This window comes from Humulus lupulus, chromosome 9 (assembly GCF_963169125.1).
Source record: "Humulus lupulus chromosome 9, drHumLupu1.1, whole genome shotgun sequence".
Taxonomy (NCBI): domain Eukaryota; kingdom Viridiplantae; phylum Streptophyta; class Magnoliopsida; order Rosales; family Cannabaceae; genus Humulus; species Humulus lupulus.
Genome location: NC_084801.1, coordinates 180,230,191 through 180,256,294, shown reverse-complemented (window position 1 = coordinate 180,256,294; position 26,104 = coordinate 180,230,191). Strand labels below are relative to the sequence as shown.

The window sequence follows — 26,104 nt, the reverse complement described above, 5'->3', positions numbered from 1 at the left end:
GTATAATTGAAATTTTAATATGTTGTACTTTGTATTGTAGTGAGCACATGGAGTTATTACAATCAATGATTCCCAACAAGGTTAAAAATAAACAGAAATGGATTATAGATGAGCACAATAAAACATTTAGTCGATGGTTGAAAAATATTATTCTAGCAAGGTTGGGAGAAGAAAACCATGGAGTGTCGACAGAGTTAAAACGCATATCATTTGGACCAAGTGTTCATGTAATAAAGCACAATGCTTACATTGTTGGAGGAAAAAGATTTCACACAAAGTCACGAGATGATGCTCGAATGGTTCAAAATAGTGGAGTAAGTATTGTGGCAGAAGCAGTGCATTTCGCTAGTGCAAAAGACAATAATCCAGTTGCTGGTACTATGGCATATTATGGGGTTGTTGAAGAAATATGAGAGCTTGATTATTCCTTATTTCAAATTCCTCTGCTCAAGTGTTCTTGGGTGGACAACAATGTTGGGGTTAGAATTGATGAACTTGGATTCACTTTGGTTGATTTAAGTAAGAAAGGTCACAAGAATGATCCTTTCATCATGGCTACCCAAGCAAAACAAGTGTTTTACATAACTGATCCTGCTGATGATAAATGGTCAGTTGTTTTACGAACCCCGGAAAGGCAGTTTATAGAAGATGAAAATGACGAAGAAAACGATGATTTGTTCCATGACAATTTTATTGTTGGACAACCAATACATGAGCAAGTTGAGAAAATCCATGATTTCCATGAAGTTGATGATGATGGGGAATATATTAGAAATGATATTAGAGACGGAATATGGGTAGATTGTGGATCAACCAAGAAAAGAAAAAAGAAAAGAAAATGTGTCCAGTGAGTAATGTATTCATTTTTATGTTAAATATGTATTTATTTATGTCATAATTGTAACGTTAATTCTTGTTTATGTGCAGATGACAATTTCTGAAGGGGAGAACACACCAAATAGGCGAGGCCCAACAAAGAAGAACAATATCAATAATCAAAAAGCTAAGGGAATAAAGAGAAATATTCAGTTTAATGATAAAGGTCAACCTATAGGGAAAGCATATAGTGAGATGCAATCGTACCTTGGAGTAAAAACTAGGAGAACGGTCTCTCTCAATTATAAGGATTGGAGACAAGTCCCACAAGAATTGAAGAATAGAATATGGGAGGATGTATATGTAAGAAAATATTTTATGAATATTTTAATTACTTTAATATATTGATCATTTTCATGAATTACTTTGCATTTCATTAATCATTTTCTTTCTATTTCAGGGTGCCTTTAACATTCGAGAAAATTGGAAACCAGAATTAATGAAAAGTGCGGGAAGAATGATGAGAGATTTTAAGACCAACATCACTAGTGACTACATCAACCCTTTGGCAGAAGACGGTCTGATAGATGAACTCCAAATCCTTCCTAAGAAATATCCAGAACTTGACCTAAAAGATTGGAGGACATTTGTTAGCCACCGTTTATCTCCTGAGTTTATGGTACTATTGTGTATATCTATTATGTATATGATTTATTAGTTTTGAAATACTAATAATTGCTTAAAAACTTATTGTTACCTATTTAATGTAGGCTTTGCAGGAAGCACAACGTGAAAGAGCTCTCAAATATACTTCGAGGCATCGTACATCTCGTAGAGGGCTTGCCAATGTTAGAGAGGACCTGGTAAGTAATTCACATCACTATTTTATAACTGTCAACGTGTTATGAAGAATATTGCACTCACCAACTTTAATTAATTGTTGTATGTTGTAGAAAACTGAACTAGGTGTGGCAGATGTAGAACGGTACCAAGTATGGATAAGAGCACGAGAAAAGAGGAAGGTTCTTGTCACAGATTTGGACAAACAAATTGAAGCAAGAATTGTAAGTGGTTTCAAGCAAGTATTTTAAAGTAATTTAGGAATGATAAAGTTCTTATAAGTCACTAATATAAGTGACCACTGGTTTGTTCCACAGAATGAGCTGAAAGAAAAAGTTAGTAGTGGAGAAATCATTGCAAAGGGTCGGAATGACATATTAACGCAAGCTTTAGGGACACCTGAGCACCCAGGGCGTGTTAGAGCACTTGGGTATGATATTATTTTTTATTTGTTGCATTTAACTTAATTCTATAATATTTTAGTTTTAAAATAAATTTGGTTGATTATTGTAGGTCGTTTGCGAAGATTTCGTCCGTCTTTGGAAGAAAACAAAAAATAGCAACAGAAATGGCTGATGTTGTTAGTAAGAAAAATGCAGAAATTGCGAGGCTCAAAGCAGAACTTAAAGCTTTAGAGGAGGAAAAAGCTAAACAAGCAAGTGGGATAGATGATATGGATGAACACGACAATGATGACGAGCAGAGCGACGAAGAATACCACACACCGTACATGCAGGATGTGTTACTTTGTTCGGATAATATTCATAATGTGGTGGCAGAGGGTGTTATCATTGATGGGGTGGGTCCACTGACTATTCATGGTGTTCAACTGACAGACGAATATGCGAGGGTGCGAGTCACCAAAATGTTACAAGAGGATACTGAAATCCCATGTTCTGTTGGGGAGATACACTATGTTCGAGATACTTATGACACATTTCTTCCTTGGCCAAAAGATTTAATTATGACTGACCAGGTATAAACGAATTCTTTAATTTGTTACCTATTAAAATATTTGTTGGTCCAGTATTTTAATATTATTTTAACTTGATGTTGTGTAGGGTTCTCTAAGAAAGAAACCTCCTATGTCAAAAAGTTCATCCAAGGATATGTCAAAACCTCCTATGACTAGCCCGCATCTGTCATCAGCTGGGTCTCACGTCAATCCAGAAAACACTCTGACCGAAGGCCAACCATTTGTCGATCACATCATGAATCGCATCCATGTTAGCCTTCAGTTTATGGTGAGAGAATTTTGCAGAGTTAAGGGAATAAACTCAGTCGTCTCCATTCCAGTGGACCCAACATTCATGAATCGCGAGTCAATATTCCTAACTTCAGAGGATGTGGAACAAGTTGCTACTTTGCATATGATTGGAGGCTCAGCAATGATATTCGAATTAAGGTATCCCTTAAACTAATTCTTTGGAATGATAGGAATTTAGAATCAGTTATGAGTACTGCTCTGTGATCTGTTGAAAATTTTCATAGACATTGAATGTTTACAGGTTTGGGAAGTCCTATTTATAGGGGAAACTCTGCCGAAATTTTTCAAAATATTTAACACTAAAGAAAATTTTGCAGATGCATTTGGGAGTCCCTATTTCCAAATCAGCGTGTCTATTACAAATTTTATGACATTGAACGTCTTAGCATTAATAATGTTAACGATGTAGAGTGATCAACCATTGACTTGGCGAATTGGTTGATGACCATGGATAGAGTTGGTCAACTTTACTTTATACCTTGGAACATACGGTAAGAAATAGTGTAAAAAAATTTTATTTGATTAGTCATATATTAAAAATTTAATTATTTTACTTAACATACGCTTCTTATTTTAGGGAACATTGGATGTTGGTGATTGCTATGCCAAAAGGAAAAATCGTGTTCTTAGATCCATTGAAATCACACAAACGTCCAGAAGAAATTGATTCAATGATAATGAGGTAAGTCTTAAATTTTTTAAAATATTTCTTAATATGCAACAAATATTACATGTTACTGCATTTTAATAACTTTTGTTAATAATTTTCTTTTTAAATAGTGCATATTATAGAGCTTCTTCCAATGCATTACTCGGCAATCCCACAAAGATATTCAATGTTACATGTCCAAGACAACCACAAAGTCATGAATGTGGTTTTTATGTCTTGAAGTACATTAGAGATCTTGTACGGGCATCAAATGCAATGACTACCCTAAAAGAAAAAGTAAGTTCATTTTTTATAATTTATTTGCTATCGATAATCTATGAAATTAATTTATATTTATTAATTTTACAGTTTGGTGGGAAGACGCAATATTGTGAGATTGCAGACCTCTTGCCAATCCAACACGAATGGTTAGGCAAATTGATACCATACATTTATCAGTAAGCCTATTTTTGTTTAGTTGTAAGTTTAGTCTTTTGTAAATGTATTAATGTTAAGGCTAGTTATCTTACTTAAGTACTTGTATTTTATATGTTTATGTACAACATTTTTAATTAATAAAAGTTATCATATTTTCATTCAAAAAAAATTCTTAACCAATTTCAATTGTAAAAATATATATAATTGTAATATTATATAATTAAATTGTTGAAAAATAATTAGGCAAAAAAAAATATATTAATTAGATCAATTAAATAAAATCAGGCCAATATATATATATATTTATATAAAAATAGAAACCATCCATTTAAAAATAATTAGAAACATATATTAAATAAAAAATGCGGGCACTTTCTACTTCGGTTTTTAGGTAAAACCGAAGTAAAATGTACACTTTCTACTTCGGTTTTACCTAAGAACCGAAGTAGAAAGTCCCCTTTTACTCCGGTTCTTAGGTAAAACCGAAGTAGAAAGTGCCCAGGATGCTAGCGTATATACACTTTCTACTTCGGTTATTAGGTAAAAACCGAAGTAGAAAGTGGGGATTCTACTTCGGTTTTTAGCTAGTTTTTACTTCGCTCCGAACTACTTCGGTTGCGAATTTTAGCGAAAACCGAAGTAAATCAAGCTTAAAAACCGAAGTAAAAGCCCATTTTCCTTGTTGTGTTTATATCATTACTTTCGTTTAAAATAACAAATAAAATATTATTACAAATAAAATAATGATATTTTTGTAATTTTAAAAATTATAATTCATTCTAGTATTCAATAGATGTATTTTTTTAATTCTGTTAAAAAATATTTCATGAGTAAAATTGTTTATAAATTATTTTGATGAAATATATTATTATATTAATTTTATGAAAATATAAAAACTTAACAGATTCTTATACACAACCAAACACAGAAAATGATATTCTCAAGAATCATGGATAAGATTACAGTGCACAACCAAACACAATGATGTAAGTTTCCAGACTATTAGATTACCTTTTTTAACTTTCCCAGTAATACGAAAACTGTAAACTTCTTATACCAAACGGCGCCAAATTGGTAATAGCATTTTTTTTTTCAAAAGATTGCGCCACAAAACTATTCTTGAGCCTAAAAGACAAAAAGTCTCTAGTGCATACCTTCCGCATAAGAGCATAGTACTCTACAATGATGCCAAAAAAATATATATATATATATATTAACATGCAAAATGACAACGTTGTTGTCTGCCACCTCTCTCAGCAATAATTTTAATTTTGATATAGGAACCCACATTCTGAGTTGGCACCCACAAATGGAAATGGCTATGGTAGCATTGGAGGTCCTCTGAGTATCCAAAATATATGTATGCATGCGTACAAGTGTACAGTTTTTTTTTTTTTTACTTTATAATCTGTATGACTCATATATTGCAACATTAAAGAATATCACTGAGACCATTGACAAACACGGAAGCAAAGCGATCCATTTGATGTTTCTTCAAAACCAAACCAACCTCAACGCCACCATTTCCATCTCCAGACTCCGCCATTGAAATGGATCCATTCTCTATAGATAAGACAGCCACCTTCTTTGGCCGGCCCCATCCAAAATCTATGCTGTAAACGCCGAACCTCGGCGACCCAGCTACTCCAAAGTAGAAAGAATTGTCAGACCCCAATGAACTCAATCTCGATAACATTTTCTCTGCCTCCTTATAGAAATCGATTTCTTCGCCCAACTCTTTGACTAAAGCACCGGCCTTCACCACAAGAGCAGTCAACGAATCTTCTTCCCTACCAAGCAAGTACTCCCTCGTGTCGTTGCAATTCACCTTGACTCCCACACAATTGCCGAAGTAATTTTCTGGCACTGGAGGTGTCAAACGATTCCGGTAATCAGCGGCGAACCCTAAAACGACTTTACTTTTACTCTCATCTCCTTCTGTTGCTTTGAGAAAGCAATCGAACATGTAAGCGTACGTAAGAACGAAAGAAGATAAGTGGAGCTTTGGTTTTGGAGATATATGAGCTAAACTATCCCAATTGGACGACACCCTTCGCCGCAGTTTATCTATATCGGAGCGGGTTAGTTCGAAAGTGGCTCTATATAAGTCGGAGGAGGGTCCATCCGGGCTTTGAAAGAATTCGAACAGTTTTGGGCTGTTTCTACAATCAGACGACGTTGAGCCAAGATTTCCCATCCAACTATTCAAAAACTTCATGTCAAACCCACATGGGTCTTTTACGATAGTCCGGTCATAAAAGGGTGTGAGCTCCGGCAATAATGGTGGATTCTCTCTAATTAAGTAAGCCCACGACTTCATAAACATGTTCGTGGATTTTCCATCTAGAACAGCGTGATGGGTAGTTAGGCCAATAGAAAATCCACGATTGGGAAATACAGTGATTTGCAGAGCTATTACAGAAGCCCCTGTTTCAGAAAGACGCAACGGAGAAATCAGAGGACGAACCGCCGAGGCTCGGAAAGCATGGTTCCCGGCCAGGAGGTCAAAGTCAGCATCGGACTCGGCGACGGTGACCGAAACGACGTCGCCTCGAGTGTAAAGAACGACTGGTTTGGGGGAATCTTGAGGCCAAGCTAGTTTTCCGGCTAGAGGTAGAAAGTATTGGAGTGCGAGAGAGAGGGAGTGTTTGAGCTTTGGGAGAACAGAGTTGAAGAAAGTGTCTTCAGTTTCAGGGAGAGAATAAAAGAAAAGACGTTGGACTGGAGAACACTTGAACCAAAAGGTATCGAACATGGTTAAGGGGAGAGAGAAGTGGGTGGTGGATTGGGGTGAGGCCGTAAAAGGAGCGACATGGGAGACTTCAAGTATTTTGGGTGAGGCCATGGCTAAGCAGTTCTAGTAGTTTGACGTCTGTGAATTGTGTTAAGAGCGGTCCTTGTGGTCGTAAAGACAAGGGTTTAACATATAGATTTATATGCAGCCATCATTTTTCGTACAGGTAAAATAGTATCAACCACATATATGTTCTTTGTACTGATTTTTCTGGTTTTGGGAATACGTGTAAGAAACATCAAATTTATAAATAAGGATAAATACCCAAGTTAAGATTTCTAAAACGTATTTCCATAAGTACTCACTATTTAACTGTGTTAATTTTCGTATTAATAAAGGACATGTGTTGACTTTAGTTTTTCTGATTTTTTAAATTTATTAATTAATATAATAAAAGATATGTAATCTGAATTAAACTACCACAAAATCAAATCAAATTAAAATAAAACTGAAAATAATTTAACAAGAAACAAATCAAAACAAACCTCCTGCCCCAAAACTAAATCATCACATCGTGATTTCTCAGCTCTAATCATACGAAGAACGTGATGTCCACTTGAAGCAAAGGAGAATGGGGGAATAGGCAAAATCATCATCATCGAAAGAAGAAGGTGGACCAGCCTCATAAAATTAAACTAACTCATTGAAATTGACAATACTTTTTCCACGTCAAAAGTCCAATGTGATTTAAACATAAATAGTACATATATATATGGACAACTTCAAAAAATAAATAAATTAAAGAAATTAAACCAATTTCTTGAATTTGGCAGGACCATTTCACATCTATAGTCTCACGTGATTTCAATATAAATAGTACATATTATGTGGACCAACTTCATAAAGAGAAATTAAAGAAATTAAACCAACTTCAAAAAGCTATTCATGGCCTATACTTCTATCGACTTATCGACTGTCCTTAACAATGGCCTATTTCTTTTTCTTTTTTTCTTTTATCGGGAGCAATGGCCTATTTCAGTCACAAAAAATTTCCAATATGGCCATACATATACAACACCAAAACCAAGTGAATCTAAATATTCAATCATAATTAATCAACAAAAAAATGTTGGATCTACTGCATTTGGGCATCTACTCTTGCTTTCTGTCTCTGTGCCCTCTCCTTCATTTTCACAGTTTCTTGCTTTGGATTCTTCTTTGGTGGACGACCAAGCTTCTTACAAGGCAAATGCTGAAACAACAAATGAAGTAACAGGGATGAATAAGCCACCAAGTTCAGATAAGTAGATTAAAAAGAGAACAGAAAATGAAAATTACCTTTATAATTTTTGCATTCTTACAAGTTCGATAAGTATGACCTGTTTGCTTGCAGTTGCTGCATTTGTTCACCTGTGCAAATCTCATTGATTTGGTAGAGCCAGGTGGTGGTTCATCTACCTCTCTGTTCCTTGATTTTTTGGGTCTCCCAGGCATGTTTGAAGGTTCTGGAGGGATTACAGGATTCAACCCAATATTTGGCCATTTGTCAGGACTTGGCATGGGTTCAATCACTCCAGCATATGTAACCTCAAGTGCTACCCTCTTGTAGAAATCATCAACAAAGTCCATAAGTTGTACATTACTGAACCAGATGCATGCTAAGGCATGACCACAAGGTATGCCAGTCAACTGAAAGCCCCTACATGTGCAAGCCTTTGTAACCAAGTCCACCACGAAGGTCTCATTGCTCATAAATGTCACTTCAAATTTAGTTTTTTCAAACCTTTTTGGGAAACAATTCCTTGCCACTTTTTTGTTTTTTTCGATTATTTGCAAGATCCTCTTGCCAACAGGGTGCACCATCCTTGATATAGTTTCCATTTTTGTATAAAATCTACACATCAACCAAAACCTAAGTTTTTCCAAAAGAGTGATAATTGGCTTATCTCTAGCCATTAATATTGCTGAATTGAAACTCTCACATAAATTATTGAGTACCATATCACACTTGACACGCTCTCTAAAATGTGACTTTGTCCATTCTTCCAGGCTTTTCTTAGACAACCAATTGAAAGCACCCTCATTCACTGATTTAATCTCATTCATTCTCCTTGTCCATTCCTCTTTGGTGGTAGCTCTTGTAGCAACCCATAGCATCTGCTTTAAGAGAAAGCCAGGGAATTCTTTTTTGAAGTTGGCATATAGATGTCTGACACAGAATCTGATCTCAACAAAAAAATAAAGTGTGACACCACACCACACCACCCGCTAACTAGCTCAGCTCGGCGTGGTCGGACGGCGACAGTGCGCGTGGTGGTCAGGTGTGTGAGTCCTCACCCATGCGCACAAAACTGGGTGCCCCTTAGGGCCCAAACCCAATTCTCATGGTTGTCTATTATATACCCTTATGAAAAATGATTTTTATCCCATGTGGGACTCTATCAATTATCATGCACATTTAACACTTCTCTATTTTAAAATTTCACACAAAGTTCCAACAATTTCCCACTTGAATTTTTAAAAATATTTTCTCGAGCAATATCAGAATCTATAAGATTGTGCATAAATAAATGTATCTTTTGATTTGAACATTTGCCTAGTGAATACAATTTAGATTATACTAGAGTGACTCGTAGTCTTTAACTCTATCTCTAACAACGTACCACGCTTCAATCTTTCAAAGGTGTAGTCAAAAAGCTCGTGCATTAATGGCCATTCACGTCTATCCCAGTATAATAAACGCTCTAGAAATTTTTGCCCCAAATTTCATAAGAAGCGACCCCACTTCCACATTCACATAGGTGAGTCTATCAAGAGTACTCTCGTAGCTCGGTACTCCACTCCATGTAAAGTACAGATCTCATTAAGAGTTTTTATTAACTCATCCTCATATCGCTTCAGGACTTCATGCTTCTATTATGTAAATGGCATGATCAACACTTATCACCTCACAACTTGTTATCACCCATTGAACCTGATTCTTGGGATACCCAGTCTTTAGGTTGGGTTACCATCATGGGTGACTCATCATTCTAAGGGCAATAGTCCCATTCCTTTAGAAGTTCTATGGACTTTCTCTCTAGCTAGTCCTTTCGTCAAAGGATTTGCTAAATTATCATCAGTACGTACATGATCCACTCTAACAGCGCCTGTTGAGAGGAACTCTCTAACAGTGTTGTGCTTACGACGTATTTGTCGTCTCTTACCGTTGTAATAACGGTTCTGTATTTTTGCAATAGTCGCGGTACTATCGCAATGGATCAACACAGCTGGTATCAGTATTTCCCATAAAGGGATCTCAGACAGCAAGCTTCTCAGCCAGCCTGCTTCTTCACTAGCAGTAGCTAGTGCTATCATTTCAGACTCCATGGTGGACTGAGCCAAAATAGTCTGTTTCTTTAATTTCCAGGAAACAACTCCACCCGCTATACTAAAGATATAGCCACTTGTTGCTTTAGAGTCATCTGACAAAGTGCTCCAGTCTGAATCACTATATCCTTCGAGTACAGTTGGAAACTTCTGATAATGTAATCCAAGGTTCATGGTTCTCTTGAGGTATCTCAAAACCCTTTCAATAGCATGCCAATGCTCTATATTAGGTCTACTAGTAAACCTGCACAATAATCCCACGACATAGGAAATGTCGGGTCTCGTACAATCAGTGGAATATCGAAGACTGCCAATGATGCTCGCATAGTCAGATTGTCTCACACCGCCACCAGTGTTCTTAAATAACTTTACACTTTGATCATATGGTGTGCAAGCAGGTTTACAATCAAAGTAATTATATTTCTTTAGGATCTTCTCAATATAGTGAGATTGATCCAAAGGGAATTTCACACAACAGTGCAAATGTTCGAACCAAATATGAGCAAGTCATCCACATATAGACATACAATAGTGCAAATGTCATTCTCAGATTTATAGTAAATGGATTTGTCACTTTCATTTACTTTAAACCCATGTGAGATAACTAAATTGTCAAATTTCTTATGCCATTATTTAGGTGTCTGCTTAAGACCATACAGAGATTTATCCAACTTGCAAACCTTATGTTCTTGGCCATGGATCACAAACCCTTCAAGTTGATCCATATAGATCTCCTCTTCTAATTCATCATTCATAAAAGCAGTCTTAACATCCATTTGGTGTACAACTAGATTGTGAACGGCAGCTAGGGAAATAAAAACTCTAATGGATGTTATTCTAGTAACAGGTGAAAAAGTGTCAAAGAAATCTATATTTTCTCTCTGCCTAAAACCCTAGGCTACCAAGTGAGCCTTGTACTTATCAACAGTACCATCGGGTTTCAACTAATCTTTCATAACGGATCGTATATTAGTTCCCTTAAGGGTTAATTCTAGAACTGAATGATTTTGAGCTCAAATTTATAATTAGATTATAGATTAATTGTTCACTAGTGAATTAATGGTATCTAAGGAATAAGAAGTAAATTAGAAAGGTAAAATGGTAATGATTCCATTCTAATTTATGAACTAATTAATTAGAGGGTTGAACTATTGTAAGATGGTTATATCAATAGACGACTTAAGATAAGATTCCTGTAAAAGTATATCTGTAACATAAAGAGTGCAATTATGAATTTATAGTGGAGAAATATCAGAATTAATAAATTAACTATTATAATTAAAGAGTTTAATTATTTAGTTTCAATTTATTGGAGCTTAATGTTATAAGTCCATGGTCCCCGAAATGGCTCAAACAAACACTGACAAAGGTAAATGCAAAAATTGGCAAAATGACTTATTTGATAAGTAAAATATTTTTCTATGCATCCAACATAATTATTGTATAATTATGTGTAATTAATTAATTGAGAATTAATTAATTATTTGATTTAACAAAAATATAATTAATTTTGAATTAATTTATTTTTGGGATTTTTGGTATTTAAATAATAAGAAAAAAATTGAGAAAAATCACATGCCATCCCTGGCATGTGGTACACGTGTAGCATAGTGCACAGTCACTGTGCTACACGCATAAGAGGCTCTTGGTAGTTTCTTGGTTCCTCAATTTTAGTTATTTACATATTAAATAAATAATAAGATATTTTAATATGATTAAAATATTATTATAAAAATCTGATAACTAATCAGTTATTTTAAATTGTTTAAAATAACAAATATTTTATTTTAATATATTGGATATATTAAATATAGGATATCAGTTTTTCAGAGCGTAACTTTTCAGGGATAGAAAAATATTGTGAAATCTATCTGAGAGAAAGAGAACAGTGATACAAGCATAGGTCACTGTTCTTCACAAACTTAGGTCCAAACTTTATCAGATCTCATGTGTTGAGAACATCTGATAAATAGATTTTGCCTATTATTTTGTATAGCGAGTCCACACTCGTTCTTTGTGTGCTAAGAACATTTTGGAAGATCTTGGTGTGAGATCTCAATGATATTTGCCATACAAAAAGATAGCAACAAGGAAGGACCTGAGGTAATTTTCTATTCATATCTTTGATTTAATATATATAGGCTTGTGGGATTAAATTAACAATTTTGATTGTTGTTCCGCTGCGTATAATATCTGATTTGATCTATAAAAACCAACAGTTAGCAAGATCCTCCTCTAAGGTATAAACACAGAATTCTAATCCAAAATCTTTTCCTTTTCTAACTCTCTTGCTCCTTCTAGGTTCTATTTCAGTGCAATCAATGTGCTCATTATCCCTAATCACAGAAACATTGCTAGTAGATGCGCCCCCACTATTTCTCAATTTAAAAGGAAATTTATGTTCATAAAAATCAGCCTCATTAGATTCCACAATTACATGCGCATTCAAGTCAAAGAACCTATATGCTTTGCTATTAATTTCATAACCAATAAAAACACATTCAAAGGCTCAACTAGATAATTTAATTCTTTTTGGATCAGGAATACGAACATATGCCAAACAGCCCCAGTAACTAAAGTAAGACAAGTTTGGTTGTCTATTTTTCAATATCTCATATGGTGAACTTTTGCTTTTAGATTTAGGAACTCTATTCAGAACATAGCAAACAGTTAATAAAATTTCACCCCACCAATGAAATGCAGCACCAGAATTCAGTAAAATAGCAACAACAGATTTAGTAAAAGCTCTATTTTTTCTTTCAGCTTTACCCTTCATTTCAGGTGAATATGGTGCAATTTTTTCGTGTACGATGCCATGTGAATTATAAAACTCAATAAACATGCTTGAATCATATTCAGTTCCTCTATCACTACAAAATTTTTTAATTTTCTTATTGAATTAATTCTCAATTTCAGTCACAAATAATTTGAGCATGTCAAGCGCATCACTTTTATTTTTCATTAAGTACACATAAGTAAAGTCACAACAATCATCAATAAAAGTAATGAAATAACGTTTACCATTCCTAGTTAACGTTCCATCAAGTTCACATATATATGAGGTGTCTTAGTTATTTTTGCTTGACTACAAAAGACACATTTTTCAAAATCAATTTCTGACATTTTAGGAATTAAACCAATGTTACTCATGTTCTTAATAATGCGCTTATTAACATGACAAAGTCTAGCATGCCAAACATTAAAATCACACAATAAATAAGCAGAAGGAGAAACTTTATTAAATTAAAATTTAATTTGAACATGAAACTCTTCCCAACAAAAATACCATTCTTAGTGATGGTGTACAAATCAGCCCCAATAGTTTGAGTAAACCCAGCCTTATTAATCAGAAAACCAGAAACCAGATTATTTCTCATCTCAAGAGTATGCATTACATCTTTTAGTAATAAAGCCTTTCCTTAGGTGAACTTAAGCTCCACATTCCCAATCCCAAAAACAATAGTGGTGTGGGAATATCCCAACAACACTTTATTATCATCAGCAGTAGTGTATGTTTTAAACATAGCACGATCATAGCAGACATGGCAAGAAGCGCCAGTGTCTACCCACCACCCATCTGATCCACCAATAAGGTTGATCTCATAAATCATACACTTGCGTATGATTTAGCATGTGGAGCAATGCTTGGCTTGTTCCAGAGTCATTCTGTTTAGGTGGAGGCTGCTGCCTTCCATGTTGGTTCCTATTATGGTTCCAATTCTGATTGTTGTTTCGAGGAGTGTTCTGGTTGTTGTGGTTGGAATTTGAATTCGAGTTGCGGATCTGATTCTTAAAATTTTTTCCGTTAGGCTTCAGAACCGCAAGTGTGGACTTCTTGGGGTTGTTGTTTGAAACAACAAGCACCTCTTCTTTCTGGTCTTGTTTCCTTGCTTCCTCCTCGATATGAAGGCGTGTGATCAATCCTTCCAGGAAGGAGGTAATTTTTCAATTAAAACAACAACTTGAAACTGTTCATCAAGAGTCATACCTTCTGAGATAATATCATGCGAGATTTTCTGAATTTCGTGAGATTGGGCTTCCACAGATTTATCGTCCACCATTGATACTTCAGGTAGCGACTGACATCGTATTTTTTAGTCCCCATCTCTTCTGTATCATATCTCTTTTGCAACGCCTCCCCAAATTTCCTTTGTTGATTTGTCTGAATTATAATAATCATAAAGATCATCAAATAAATCGTTAAGAATAAAATTCTTACAGAGAAAGTCGTTTTCAACCCAAGAGTCCAATTCATTTTGTTGCTTCTCGCGTTCAGTCTCTTTGTCTTTGTCGGTTGAAGGTTCAGAGACAACCGGCTTGACAACTGTGAGGACAAACACAACCTTCTTCATGGTCAGATAAAACAACATCTTTTGTTTCCAACGCTTAAAGTGCAAACCCTCAAAACGAAATGACTTGTTAATATCAGTAGAGGCAGAACCAGAAAAATCATCTATAGTAGTCATAGCAGAACAAAACGTCTCAAAATTGTTATGTCGAAATTGAAATAAAAATTGGAACGAATTACCGATAAAAAATTCTGGCTGAGTTGCGGACTATGTCACTCTCTTTAAGACGTTTTGCGGCTCTGCCCCAAGTATGCACGACAGTCTATCAACCAGTCCCCAGGATAAAACAACCACTATAGACAAAACCCTTCTGCACCGAAAGGAATCGCTGATACACCCCCTCAAAATTGCTCTTTGAAAATTCGAGTTTTTCCTTTTACAAAAAAATTGCCGTCTCCCGTTATTATGATGCGACTTATTCAGAGAAGTCGAACAAAAATAAAACGGTAGAAAACGTTGATTAATTTGTGAGAGGAATCATGATCTTATGCAGTTAAAAACGGATCATGTTTACTGCTTCTATTAAAACATTTTAAATTAAATTCATTAATAAATAAATAAAAATATTTATTTTATTATATAATTTTTCAACAAAAAAATAAAGTGCCACACCACACTACCTGCCAGCTCAGCTCAACACAGCACGGTCGAACGACGGCACGCGTGTGGTGGTTAGATGTGTAAATCATCACCCATGCGAACAAAACTGGGTGCCCCTTAGGACCAAAACCCTATTTTCATGATTGTCTATTATATACTCTTACAAAAAATAATTTTTTATCCCGTGTGGAACTCTTTCCATTATCACACACACTTAACACTTCTTTATTTTAAAATTTCACACAATGTTCCAACGGTATAAGAAACATCAAATTTATAAATATTATTTATGCAATGATGGAGAATTGAATCATTTCAAAAAATTAATAAAATAATAACATAATGCTTTATCGTACCATTATTTTTCTATATTAAAAGAATATAAATAATATATTGATAATATAATGCGTTGAGGTTTGACGTATTACCTTCGACCTTGAATATTATCATCATGCAGACTTTTTCCTATAAAGAATGTATCATGCATACTATTTCTTATAACTTAATAATATTATGGCTTCAAATTTGAATAATTATGGTTGTATTATTTTTTCTTTTCTAATTAACTTAATTTTAAATTTTAATAGGGTCAGGTTACTCGCAGAATTTTTATATCCTTTAGGTTAATACTGTTACTTTATTTGCTAGAATTAATAGAACATATAGAAGCTTATCTATACAAGACTAACAAGTGAACACTTCAGAGAAACAGAGTGAGCTACAAAGACTTGCAAAAGCTTTTCTTACTTATCTTTTAGCTAGAGGCCTTTTTATTTATATAGAAAAGTCTTACAAAGAATGAAGACAAGCAAAGAGAGAGAGTTGTTACAACAAACCTGTAACAACTCTAAACAGTAAGAACTGAAAAAAACAAAAAAAAAACAGAAAAGTAGCAGAATTTATTATTCTGTATCAGAACGATAGAGACACCGGAATTTTTGTCGAATATGCTACTTTATGAGTAATCATCGTAATCGTAAATGAAACATGTTAATGTATATTCTACTTTAATCACGTACCATGTGACGTCAATACAAAGAAAACCGAATCTAATCTCCAAATGATATATAACATTTTCCTTTATTGACTTTCTATAAATTTTTGGTACCGAATTTCATCTCCATATAATATAACATTTTCATTTATTGGCTTTCTAGAAAGTTTTGGTTGTCATGGACCATTTATTTCGAAAGAAACAAAAGGGGAAGAGAAAGACAAATAGAAATCCAACTTCTTCTAGAACATGTCATCGTGAAAAATATTATAGAAATGATAAAGGATACTATTGTTGTCCATCAATAGATGATATATCCATCACTAATGGTTAATGGTATAATTTAATATTGGATCCACATATTTAAATTTAATAAATATTATAATGTATCATCTAACTAGTCATAAAGCATCACTTTATATATTGTTAAATATTTTAAAATATCAAAGAGCAACAATAGAAATTACAATTTCAATATGTATAAAATCTTATAGAGATGGGTTGAACTTATATTTGATATTCTTATATACTTTTAATATGAAAAGTATATATGTGATCATCATGATTTCAAATCTAGCATATTATGACCCGTCAATTGTAGTCCACTAAAGTAATATCACTGTTAAAATGAGAAATTTGAGTATTTATGTATTATGATGAATCCTAAATTAAAAATATGTTATGATGTATACATATGATCATTTTATATCATTATTCTTCTTGTTTATAAAAATGCATTTAACATAAGTTGCTCTTCACTATTCTCTATATTTATCATCTTCTCTTATTCTTCTCCTTTTTTTACCCCATGGCCGACGCCCCTCCATTACCATCCACTCACTCTTTTTTTTAGTTTTCCTCTCTCTTTCCCCTTCCCCATTTCTTTTATCTCTTAAATTATTCATGGCTACTAAAAAAAGTATCTAATTATAATTTTTGATGATTTAGAACTTAAAGTTTAAGACACTAATATATGCATTTTGAATAGATCTGGACATGATTTTTTTTTATTATTTTTGCAATTTTTTTTTCAATTTTTTTCGCAATTTTTAGACTTGAAATATTAAAATTTGCAGAAAATTCAATGTACCTCGAGAAACCACGATGTATCTCGATGCCCAACTCTTAATTAAAAATCATGATTTTTATGATATTTTTTTTTTTGCAGAAAACTCTTAATTAAAAATCATGATTTTCATGAAAAAAATTTATTTACCTTGATGAAATTCAATGCACCTCGATAATTCTCGATACACCTTGATGTCATTCATTGAAAATGCATAACTTTTCACTCGACTCAAATTCAAAAAAGAAAAAAAATGAATGACATCAAGTTTCATCGAGGTGCACCGAATTTCATCGAGGCAGATCATTATTTCATGAAAACATGATTTTTAAGGGCCCATCGAGCTTGGCATCGATGTGCATCGAGACATATCGAGTTTTCTGCAAATTTTAACATTTTAGATCTAAAAAAATTACGAAAAACTGAAAAATATTGCAAAAAAAAACTAAACTAAAAAATCATGCCCAGATATGTTTGAAAATGTATATATTAGTGTCTTAATTGAACTTTTAGTGAGTTTAAGTTCTAAATCAACAAAAACTATCATTGAATTTTTTTTAGTTTCCATGAATAATTTAAAAGATAAGAGAAATGGAGTGAGAAAGAGAGAGGAGAAATAGAGGGGGAAAGAGAGAGAGAGAGATGAGAAATCCAAGAAAAAATAAAAGTAGGTAGGTGGTAATGGAGATGTGTCTCGGTCATAGGAGTACAACAAATTGCACTAATTTTTTTTGTTTTGTTAAAATAAAGTTATTTTGTTCCTTTAACTCTTTGATATAATAAGTGTGTAAATAAAGGAAATTCTTGGTTTTAACAATTTTTTATTTTTTTAATGTTAACTTTAACAAAATATTATTATATTTAACGGAATATTAATGGTAGTTTGTAAACATTTAAACTTAAATAAAATAAAATAAATAATTAAACAAATTAAAATATGATAATTTTAAGATATTTTACAATGATAATTATTTAAAAATAATAAATTATGAAACAAACTAAAATAAGATATTTTTGAGATATTTTACAATGATAATTATTTAAAAATAATAAATTATGAAACAAACTAAAATAAGATATTTTTGAGATATTTTACAACGATAATTATTTAAAAATAATAAAATCATACGTTTTATAACTTAAATAAAATTTAATTAAACTTAAACTCACTTATTAGAATAATATCATATTAAATATATAATATAATCTATTGTCAATTACCAACAAATTACTTTTTTAATAAGTGTGTGGATAACGAAAATTCTTGGTTTTAACAGTTTTTTATTTTTTTTTAATGTTAACTTTAAGAAAATATTCTTATATTTAATAGAATATTTTTATATTTAACGGTAGTTTGTAGACACTTAAACTTAAATAAAATAAAATAAATAATTAAAAAATTAAAATAGGATATTTTTGAGATATTTTACAATGATAATTATTTAAAAAATAATAAATAATTAAACAAATTAAAATAGGATATTTTTGAGATATTTTACAATGATAATTATTTAAAAATAATAAAATCATACGTTTTATAAGTTAAATAAAATTGAATTAAACTTAAACTCACTTATTACAATAATATCATATTAAACATATAATATATAATCTCTTGTTGTCACTCTCAAATTCAAAAACTAGAACAAACATAAACATAAACTTAAACAAAAATAAATAAATTATTTAATTAAAATAGAATATTTATTTGAAATTTATATGACATTAATATAAATTTAATAAAAATAATAAATAAATTCTATAAATAAAACTAAGCAACCGTGCATATTGTACATTGCTTGTATCTAGTATATATATATATATTTATATACTAGATTTCTTAAAAAAATAATTTGTTGCTAATTCACAATAGATTATATTATATGTTTAATATGATATTATTCTAATAAATAAGTGAGTTTAAGTTTAATTAAATTTTATTTAAGTTATAAAACGTATGATTTTATTATTTTTAAATAATTATTATGGTAAAATATCTCAAAAATATCATATTTTAATTTGTTTAAATATTTATTATTTTAAAATAATTATCATTGTAAAATATTTGAAAAATATCATATTTTAATTTGTTTAATTTTATATTTTATTTAAGTTTAAGTGTTTACAAACTACTTTTGAGTATAAGAATATTCTGTTAAATATAAGAATATTCCATTAAAGTTAATATTAAAAAAATAAAAAACCGTTAAAACAAAAAATTTCCGTTATTTACACACTTATTATATAATATAGAAGAGATATATTAGATACAAACACTTGTTTAATTTTTATTAAAAATTAGTAAAATAAGAATAAAAAAAATTGAAAGACATATATTTATATATATGTTTATATTATTATTATATAGTAAAGGTAAACTTTTGAAATCAAAATGCTAAAAAAAAAAAATAAAGAATAAAATAGGAAGCTACAAGTAAATATATAATAGAAAAAACCTAAGGCTTATTTCTTAGTTTAACTATCTTCCCTTGGGTGGTCATGAAGAAACGACTTGCTTCACAAATTGCTCTTCATTCACAGTCGCATCAAGACTATTGCATGTGTGCTACGAAAGCACTCTGATCCAAACTATTAGCTAAAACCTTTGTTTTATTCTTTTGCTGCATTTTCTCGTTGGTTACCAGAAAAGTTTCAACGATTTTGAAGACATGTGTGCCCTGAAGTTTAGCTTTCTCAGGAAAGTTTCAGCGATTTTGGGATGAAAAAGGGAAAAAAAATGAAAAACAAAAACAAGTTAGAATACTAAAATCGAGACAAGTTTAGCTCTATGGCAAATGGTTGAAAATAAAATAAAAAGAGAAGATTTTTATATGAGCTGTGGCTTTGCAAACCTGAGTGTGGAGTAGTTTTAGCGATTCATTCCAAAGAGGGTCCATATTGTGAGTGCATGCCTCTATCTTCTTACACGTTTTCAGTAGAAATTAATATTACATTGTATTTATATTGACGCGCTTTACATCTTTACCATTTTATTTTGATATGTATGTGCACACCAATTAATGGATGTTGATAATATATGTTATTTATATCTATATATATATAAGTGTCGACAATTCTCGTAAAAGTCTACACTAAAAGAAAAAGTTCCAGAGAAAAGTTCGTTCTATATATCTAGAGAGATAATAATAAAAAAGGTGTTGTTTTGGTGTTGGTTTTTAGTTTATGTTGGGTTGATGCAATGCAATGCATTGATTGTATTGTTGTGTGGTTTTAAGTTGTTTTTTCAATACTGTATTGTTTAAGTTTATATATAGTTGTTTAATATCATTTTGTTTTTGTCTTGTTTTTCAATTATTTAGATTTATGTATAGTTGTTTAATATTATTTTGTGTTTTTTAATTATGTTAGTATGTAATAGGTTGACTACTATTTGTTGTTCAGTTGTTGTTTTTTTAGTTATTTTTAATGTGTTAGTATATATGCAGTGAGTTAATATTTAGTTGTTGTCCAATTGTTTCATTGACACCCTATTTTTGTAAATAAAAAACTTTAAAAATCATATTTTTGAAAATTTGAGGTAGTATTTTTTAAGAAAAAAAATCAGGAATCGTAAAAAAAATTAAAAGAAAAAGTATATATATATATATATTTTTTTAGGGATCTTCTGGCGTCCCTCACTTCGTTTTCCAGGACTAAGTCCTGTGCTTCTTTTTGGTCGTTGGATGGGGTGGTTTATTGGATTGAATGGTTGGATTTGAGTTGAACCTTCAGTGGTGTAAAATACCAAAAAAACCCCTAACTTCTTCCCTATAACCGACAACCGTTCCTCTCCATCTTTTATTTGGTTATGTTATTATATTCTAAAATAAGAGCAGTTTCATTCCCTTGGTAAGCTTCATTCCCTCGCCTGAGCCTTGGTAAGCTTCATTCCCTCGCCCGAGACTCCGAAGAGAAGTTTCTGCCTTCATTCCCTCGCCCGAGACTTCGAAGAAAAGTTTCTGCCTGTGAATATCTGGAGTAGGCTCCGAATCGTCGCCGTTTTGGTTAAAGCAGAGGTATGAACTTCGGTGGGTCGCCGTTTTCGTAGTGTTCAGCATTTTGAAGTTCTTCCATTATTGGTAAGTTTTTCCCTCCTTTAGCCTGTGGAATTTTGTTTGGGCATTACCCATTTGTTGATTATAGATTTTGCCATTTGTTGTGAATAAGTAGTTTGCATGCAAAGAATATCAAAATTAAGAAGTTTGCACTTAGGGTGCTCCAAATGTATGGGCGAAATGGCATTGGGATAACTGAAAAGGAAGAAATTTTCCCTATTATATGAAGTTGAGAGTAAGATTTTTCTGAAAACAAACCTTAGAGGTTGAGGGGCAGTTTGTTTTCGAACTGATAATTTTGATTAACTATAATAGGATTTAACTTGGATATTAAAATAAGACTGGTTATATTAAATTAGTTCATTGAAGTATTTGGCATTTTCGCCTTGTTGGATATAATGTCAAGTGCATCATTTTAATCGCAAGAGTGGTGGTTGTTGAGATCGTTAATTCTTATGGTTTAGAAGTTTGGGTCTTGTTTGGAGTTGTGTTTGATATTTATGGTTTGGTTTTTCATTGAAATTTGGTGAACTGAGGTTGGACTAAAACTTGGAATTAAATAGTTGCAAGTTGTGTGATTTTAGGCTAGTTATTAATCTTATGTTGACAAATTCGAGTGAAGTTGTTGTTATCTATGTTGTAAAACAGTCTAAACAAGACACAATTAGTAATATATAATCATCCTTTAAATATAACAGGTTATATATTCAATAATGTGTAACAAAGAACAAAAAATGAAGATAAACACAAGATATATGTATGAAGAATTATACAAACAGTGAGAAGATAAGAGACACTGATTTATGTGGTTCAGTATGACAAGGATACCTAGTCCACGGGAGAGAACAACCCAATACGGTTAGCTTCTTTATTGATTCTGAACTAGTACATCAACACTTCCAACTGAATACAAAGTCTTCAGAGGAGTCTTGCTCCAGAAGTTCAAAACAGAAAAGAAAACAGAGAAAAAAAAAATTATGACTTCTAAACTCTCCTTTTACAAAACAGTAAACTAAAACTCTTCAAATCATCTCATGCCTTGTCCTCTTCCAAAACTTCATCTATTTATAGAGCTTAAGTATTGCTGAGTTGACCGTTATTTCTGTTAGTACTAGATAATGAGTTTGTTAAGTGTCTAAAACCCCAACAATTCCACCTCTTTTAGTCACTTAGCAAAATGTAAGAATCTGAAGCCATATTGTAAAACTGCTCCCTAAGTCCAATGAATTTTATCTCCCCTGAAGAGAGATATGAACAATCTTCAATTTTCAATAAGTTTAGACAGAGCCTAAACTTTTCCTGAGTAACACTTTTGGTAAAAATGTAAGCTGGGTTCTTGTGAGTGCTAATCTAGTGAACAGTAACATCTTTGTTTCCAACAATGTCTCTAATAAAGTGCAAGTTTATATCTATGTGTTTTGATCTCTCATAAAGCATGGGATTCTTCATGAGATGAAGAGCACTTTGATTATCGCAATGTAAGGTGATATCCTGTGATTGGAATTCGAGGTCGTTGGTGTGATCTTTTAACGAAATAGCTTCTTTTATAGCTTCTGTATCTGGCATATACTTAGCCTCTGTAGTTAAACAGCAACTAGCTTTTGAAGATTTAATTTCCAGCTTACACATCCTTCCAAAACTGTGAATACAAAGTCTGTCAAAGACATTCTTGTGTGTAAGTTTGCAACATAGTCTGAGTCCACATATCCATTTACTTGTACTGAATGGTTATCATCTTTAAAGAATACAAGTCCCATATTTAAGCTGCCTCTGACATACCTCATTATCCATTTGAGTGCTGTCCAATGTTCTTCTCCTGGATTGGCAATAAACCGACTAACAACACTCATGGCATGTGCCAAATCTGGTCTAGTGCCAACCATGGCATACATTAAGCTTCCAACCCCACTTGCATATGGAATTCTGCTCATACGTTCTTATTCATCATCTGTACTGCGTGATTGTTTCAGTGTAACGTTGAAATGTTGGGCAAGAGGTGTCCCTACTGGTTTAGAATCCTTCATTCCAAATTTGTTGAGGAGTTTCTGTAAGTATCCCTTTTGAGACAGAGAAATGGTGTGTGGTCTTTGTCTCCTAATATCAATGGCTAGAATTCTTTTAGCTTCACCTAGGTTCTTCATCTCAAATTCCTCTTTGAGTTTCAACTTCAATTTATTCAGCTCTGATCTTTGTTTGCGTACAATGAGAATATCATCTACATAGAGTAGGAGATATAACAGTCCATTCATGTATACAGACGGGTCATACTTGCTCTTGACATATCCAATCTTGTGCATAAATTCATCGAATCTTCTGTTCCATTGTCTAGGAGCCTGCCTCAAAGCGTACAGAGCTTTCTTGAGTAAACATACCTTGTTGTTGTTCTTGTCTTCATAACCTTCAGGTAGATGCATGTAAATCTCCTCATCCAAATTCCCATGTAAGAATGTTGTACGTACATCCATTTGATCTACCTCCAAATGTAATTGAGCTGCTTTAGCCATTATTACTCTTATTGAGGTTTGCTTAACAACAGGTGAGAAAATTTCATTGAAGTTTGTCCCTTCCTGTTGTGTGAAGCCTTTGGCAACAAGTCTTGCCTTGAATCTTACAGTTTGGATACCAGGAACACCCTCTTTCTTCTTAAATATCCATTTATAGCCAATCAATCTTTTATTTTCTGGTTTATTCACTAGCACCCAAGTTTTGTTCCTTTCAAGAGACATCATTTCTTCTTGTATAGCTTGTAACCAGGTTTTCATTTCATTGCTGTTAATGGCTTCATGATAGCTTGAAGGTTCTGAGCTATCTATGTCATCAGCTACTGAAAGTGCATAGGCAATGAAGTCAGCATAGCCGAATCTGTCAGGAGGCCTTGTCTCTCTTCGTTCTGTGTCCCTAGCAAGCTGATATGAATTCAGATTATCTCTGAACTCTGAGGTTGATGTTTGATCATTGACTGCTATAGATTGTAAAGATTCTTGATCGTTATCCACCTCAATCTGCAATTTTCCATCTGGTTTTGAAACAATTTTACCTGATTCAGAGGCAGCAACTTTCTTCATGCCCATCTCAGATTCTTTAAATGTTACTTCCGTGCTGATCAAGCACTTCTTGTGACCTGGTACACCATCATCAATGTTAATTGTAAATCCATGTTTATCAAACATTCCAATCGATAGCAAATTTCTTTTCAACTCTGGAACATATCTAATGTTCTGCATTGTTCTTACTGCACCATCATGAAACTTCATTGTGATGGAGCCTATTCCTTTAACCTCACATGACTTGTTAACCTTTATATTCTACGCCATTGTCAGTAAACACAAAACTGCACAATACTCTAGGCCATTGTCAGTTCTTAACCATTATATTTTTCTACCAGTTTGGTTTTGAATGAGCATTTTCCATTGATTGAATGTCTCAAATACATTATTATTATTCTTCAGAATATAAACCGAAAGGTTTGTAGAAAAATCATCAACAAAGATTAAGAAATACCTGGCTCCCGACTGTGAAGGAACTCTTCCTAGCCCCCAAAGAACGGAGTGTATAGAATCAAGTGTCCCCTTTGTTCTTTGCTGGCCTACACTGAACTTAACTCTGCAAGCCTTCCCATATACACAATTCTCACAGAAATCTAAGTCTTCAAGCTTGTCCTTTCCCAATAGACCTTGCTTGTGTAGCTCAGCCAATCCCTTCTCACTCACATGCCCATGCCTCATATGCCATATAGCACTTTTGTTCACCTTCTGTTTTGAAATATTTGCATCAGACTTTTCAACAGTCTTGCCTTCCAGTAAGTAAATCATTCTTTATGCTCCCCTTCATAGCAATCATAGATCCATTTAAAACTTGATTATGCAATTTTCAACTTTAATCTGAAAACCCTGATCATCAAGCATTCCTACTAATATGAGATTTCTCTCTAACTCAGGTAGCAGCCTAACATCTTTCAGCATTCTTTCAAGGCCATCATGAAATCTAATTTTCACATTACCTCTCCCTGTCATTTTACATGATTTATTGTCACCAAGCAGTACCTTTCCACCATCTTCTTCTCTAAAAGAGTCAAACCAAGATCGATTTGGAGTCATATGGAATGAACATCCTGAATCCAGGATCCATTCATCATCCGAGGTAGAAGATGATACCAGTAATGCATCTGAGGACTCATATCCATCACTAGCCACAGAGGCATCTGCAATCTGTTTAAGCCTTTCCAGACACAACCTTCGAATATGTCCTTTGTGACAGTGATATCATTTAATAGTATTCGAATTTGATTTTCTTGATGCAGACTTGGATCTTGATCTGCCAGACTTTCCTCTCTTTTGATGTTCTTTCGTTTCATATCTCCCACTAACAGTGAGACCTTTCACCATTACTGTGAATATTAGCATCCTAATATTATGTTTGGATTATGTTTAGAAAATGAAAGAGAGAGGGGCGGGCGGGTTGATTTGAAAATGAAAATTTAGAAAGAATTATGTTTGGATTAAAGCTTGAAATTTGAAAAGGTTCGTTGATCATATTTGCAAAGCTGATTGAAGTATTAGTTTGTTCTCCGCCATTTGGTTTATTATCAAATGCACACTCTTCTGCACATGATTGATGGTTATACACATTGATTCATTTTTATGTCAAATTATTGGTCTGCTTTGAAGTTTTAGTTCCAATTTATATTGATGTATTATTTGAAAATTTGGGGCACCAAGTTTGGTCTAAATTTTTGGAATTTAAAAGCGGCTAGTGGTTTGATTGTAGGGTTAGTTTGTGCATTTCATGTTCTGAATTGATTGTAGATTTATTTGATTGGTGAATTGTTTTCCATATTGAAAAGTAAATATTAGTTTTTAGTTTAGTTTCACTGTTTTACTTATGTTTCTTGTGTTATGTTTTCATCAGCTGGTGGACAGGTTTTTGA

General features: G+C 32.9%; 2 protein-coding genes across 2 annotated transcripts; both read right to left on the bottom strand.

Moving 5' to 3' along the window:
• Window positions 1–5,229: 5,229 nt before the first annotated feature.
• On the bottom strand, window positions 5,230–6,922 carry LOC133801369 (phenolic glucoside malonyltransferase 1-like). Its single transcript, XM_062239558.1, has one exon. The coding sequence runs from the start codon at window positions 6,853–6,855 to the stop codon at window positions 5,443–5,445; it is 1,413 nt and encodes a 470-aa protein (XP_062095542.1). The 5' UTR covers window positions 6,856–6,922; the 3' UTR covers window positions 5,230–5,442.
• A 957-nt stretch (window positions 6,923–7,879) lies between these two features.
• Window positions 7,880–8,901, bottom strand: LOC133800381 (uncharacterized). Its single transcript, XM_062238339.1, has 2 exons — window positions 8,083–8,901; window positions 7,880–7,996 (listed from the first exon to the last, which is right to left on the bottom strand). Exons 1-2 carry the CDS (start codon window positions 8,899–8,901, stop codon window positions 7,880–7,882), a joined length of 936 nt encoding a protein of 311 aa, XP_062094323.1.
• Window positions 8,902–26,104: the final 17,203 nt, after the last annotated feature.

Bases quoted from the DNA above. Each gene is read 5' to 3' on its own strand.
- LOC133801369 (XM_062239558.1), bottom strand. From the start codon at position 6,855: ATGGCCTCACCCAAAATACTTGAAGTCTCCCATGTCGCTCCTTTTACG.
- LOC133800381 (XM_062238339.1), bottom strand. From the start codon at position 8,901: ATGCTATGGGTTGCTACAAGAGCTACCACCAAAGAGGAATGGACAAGG. The intron at 7,997-8,082 runs GTAATTTTCATT...TTGTTGTTTCAG, and splicing joins AGAATGCAAAAATTATAAAG to CATTTGCCTTGTAAGAAGCT.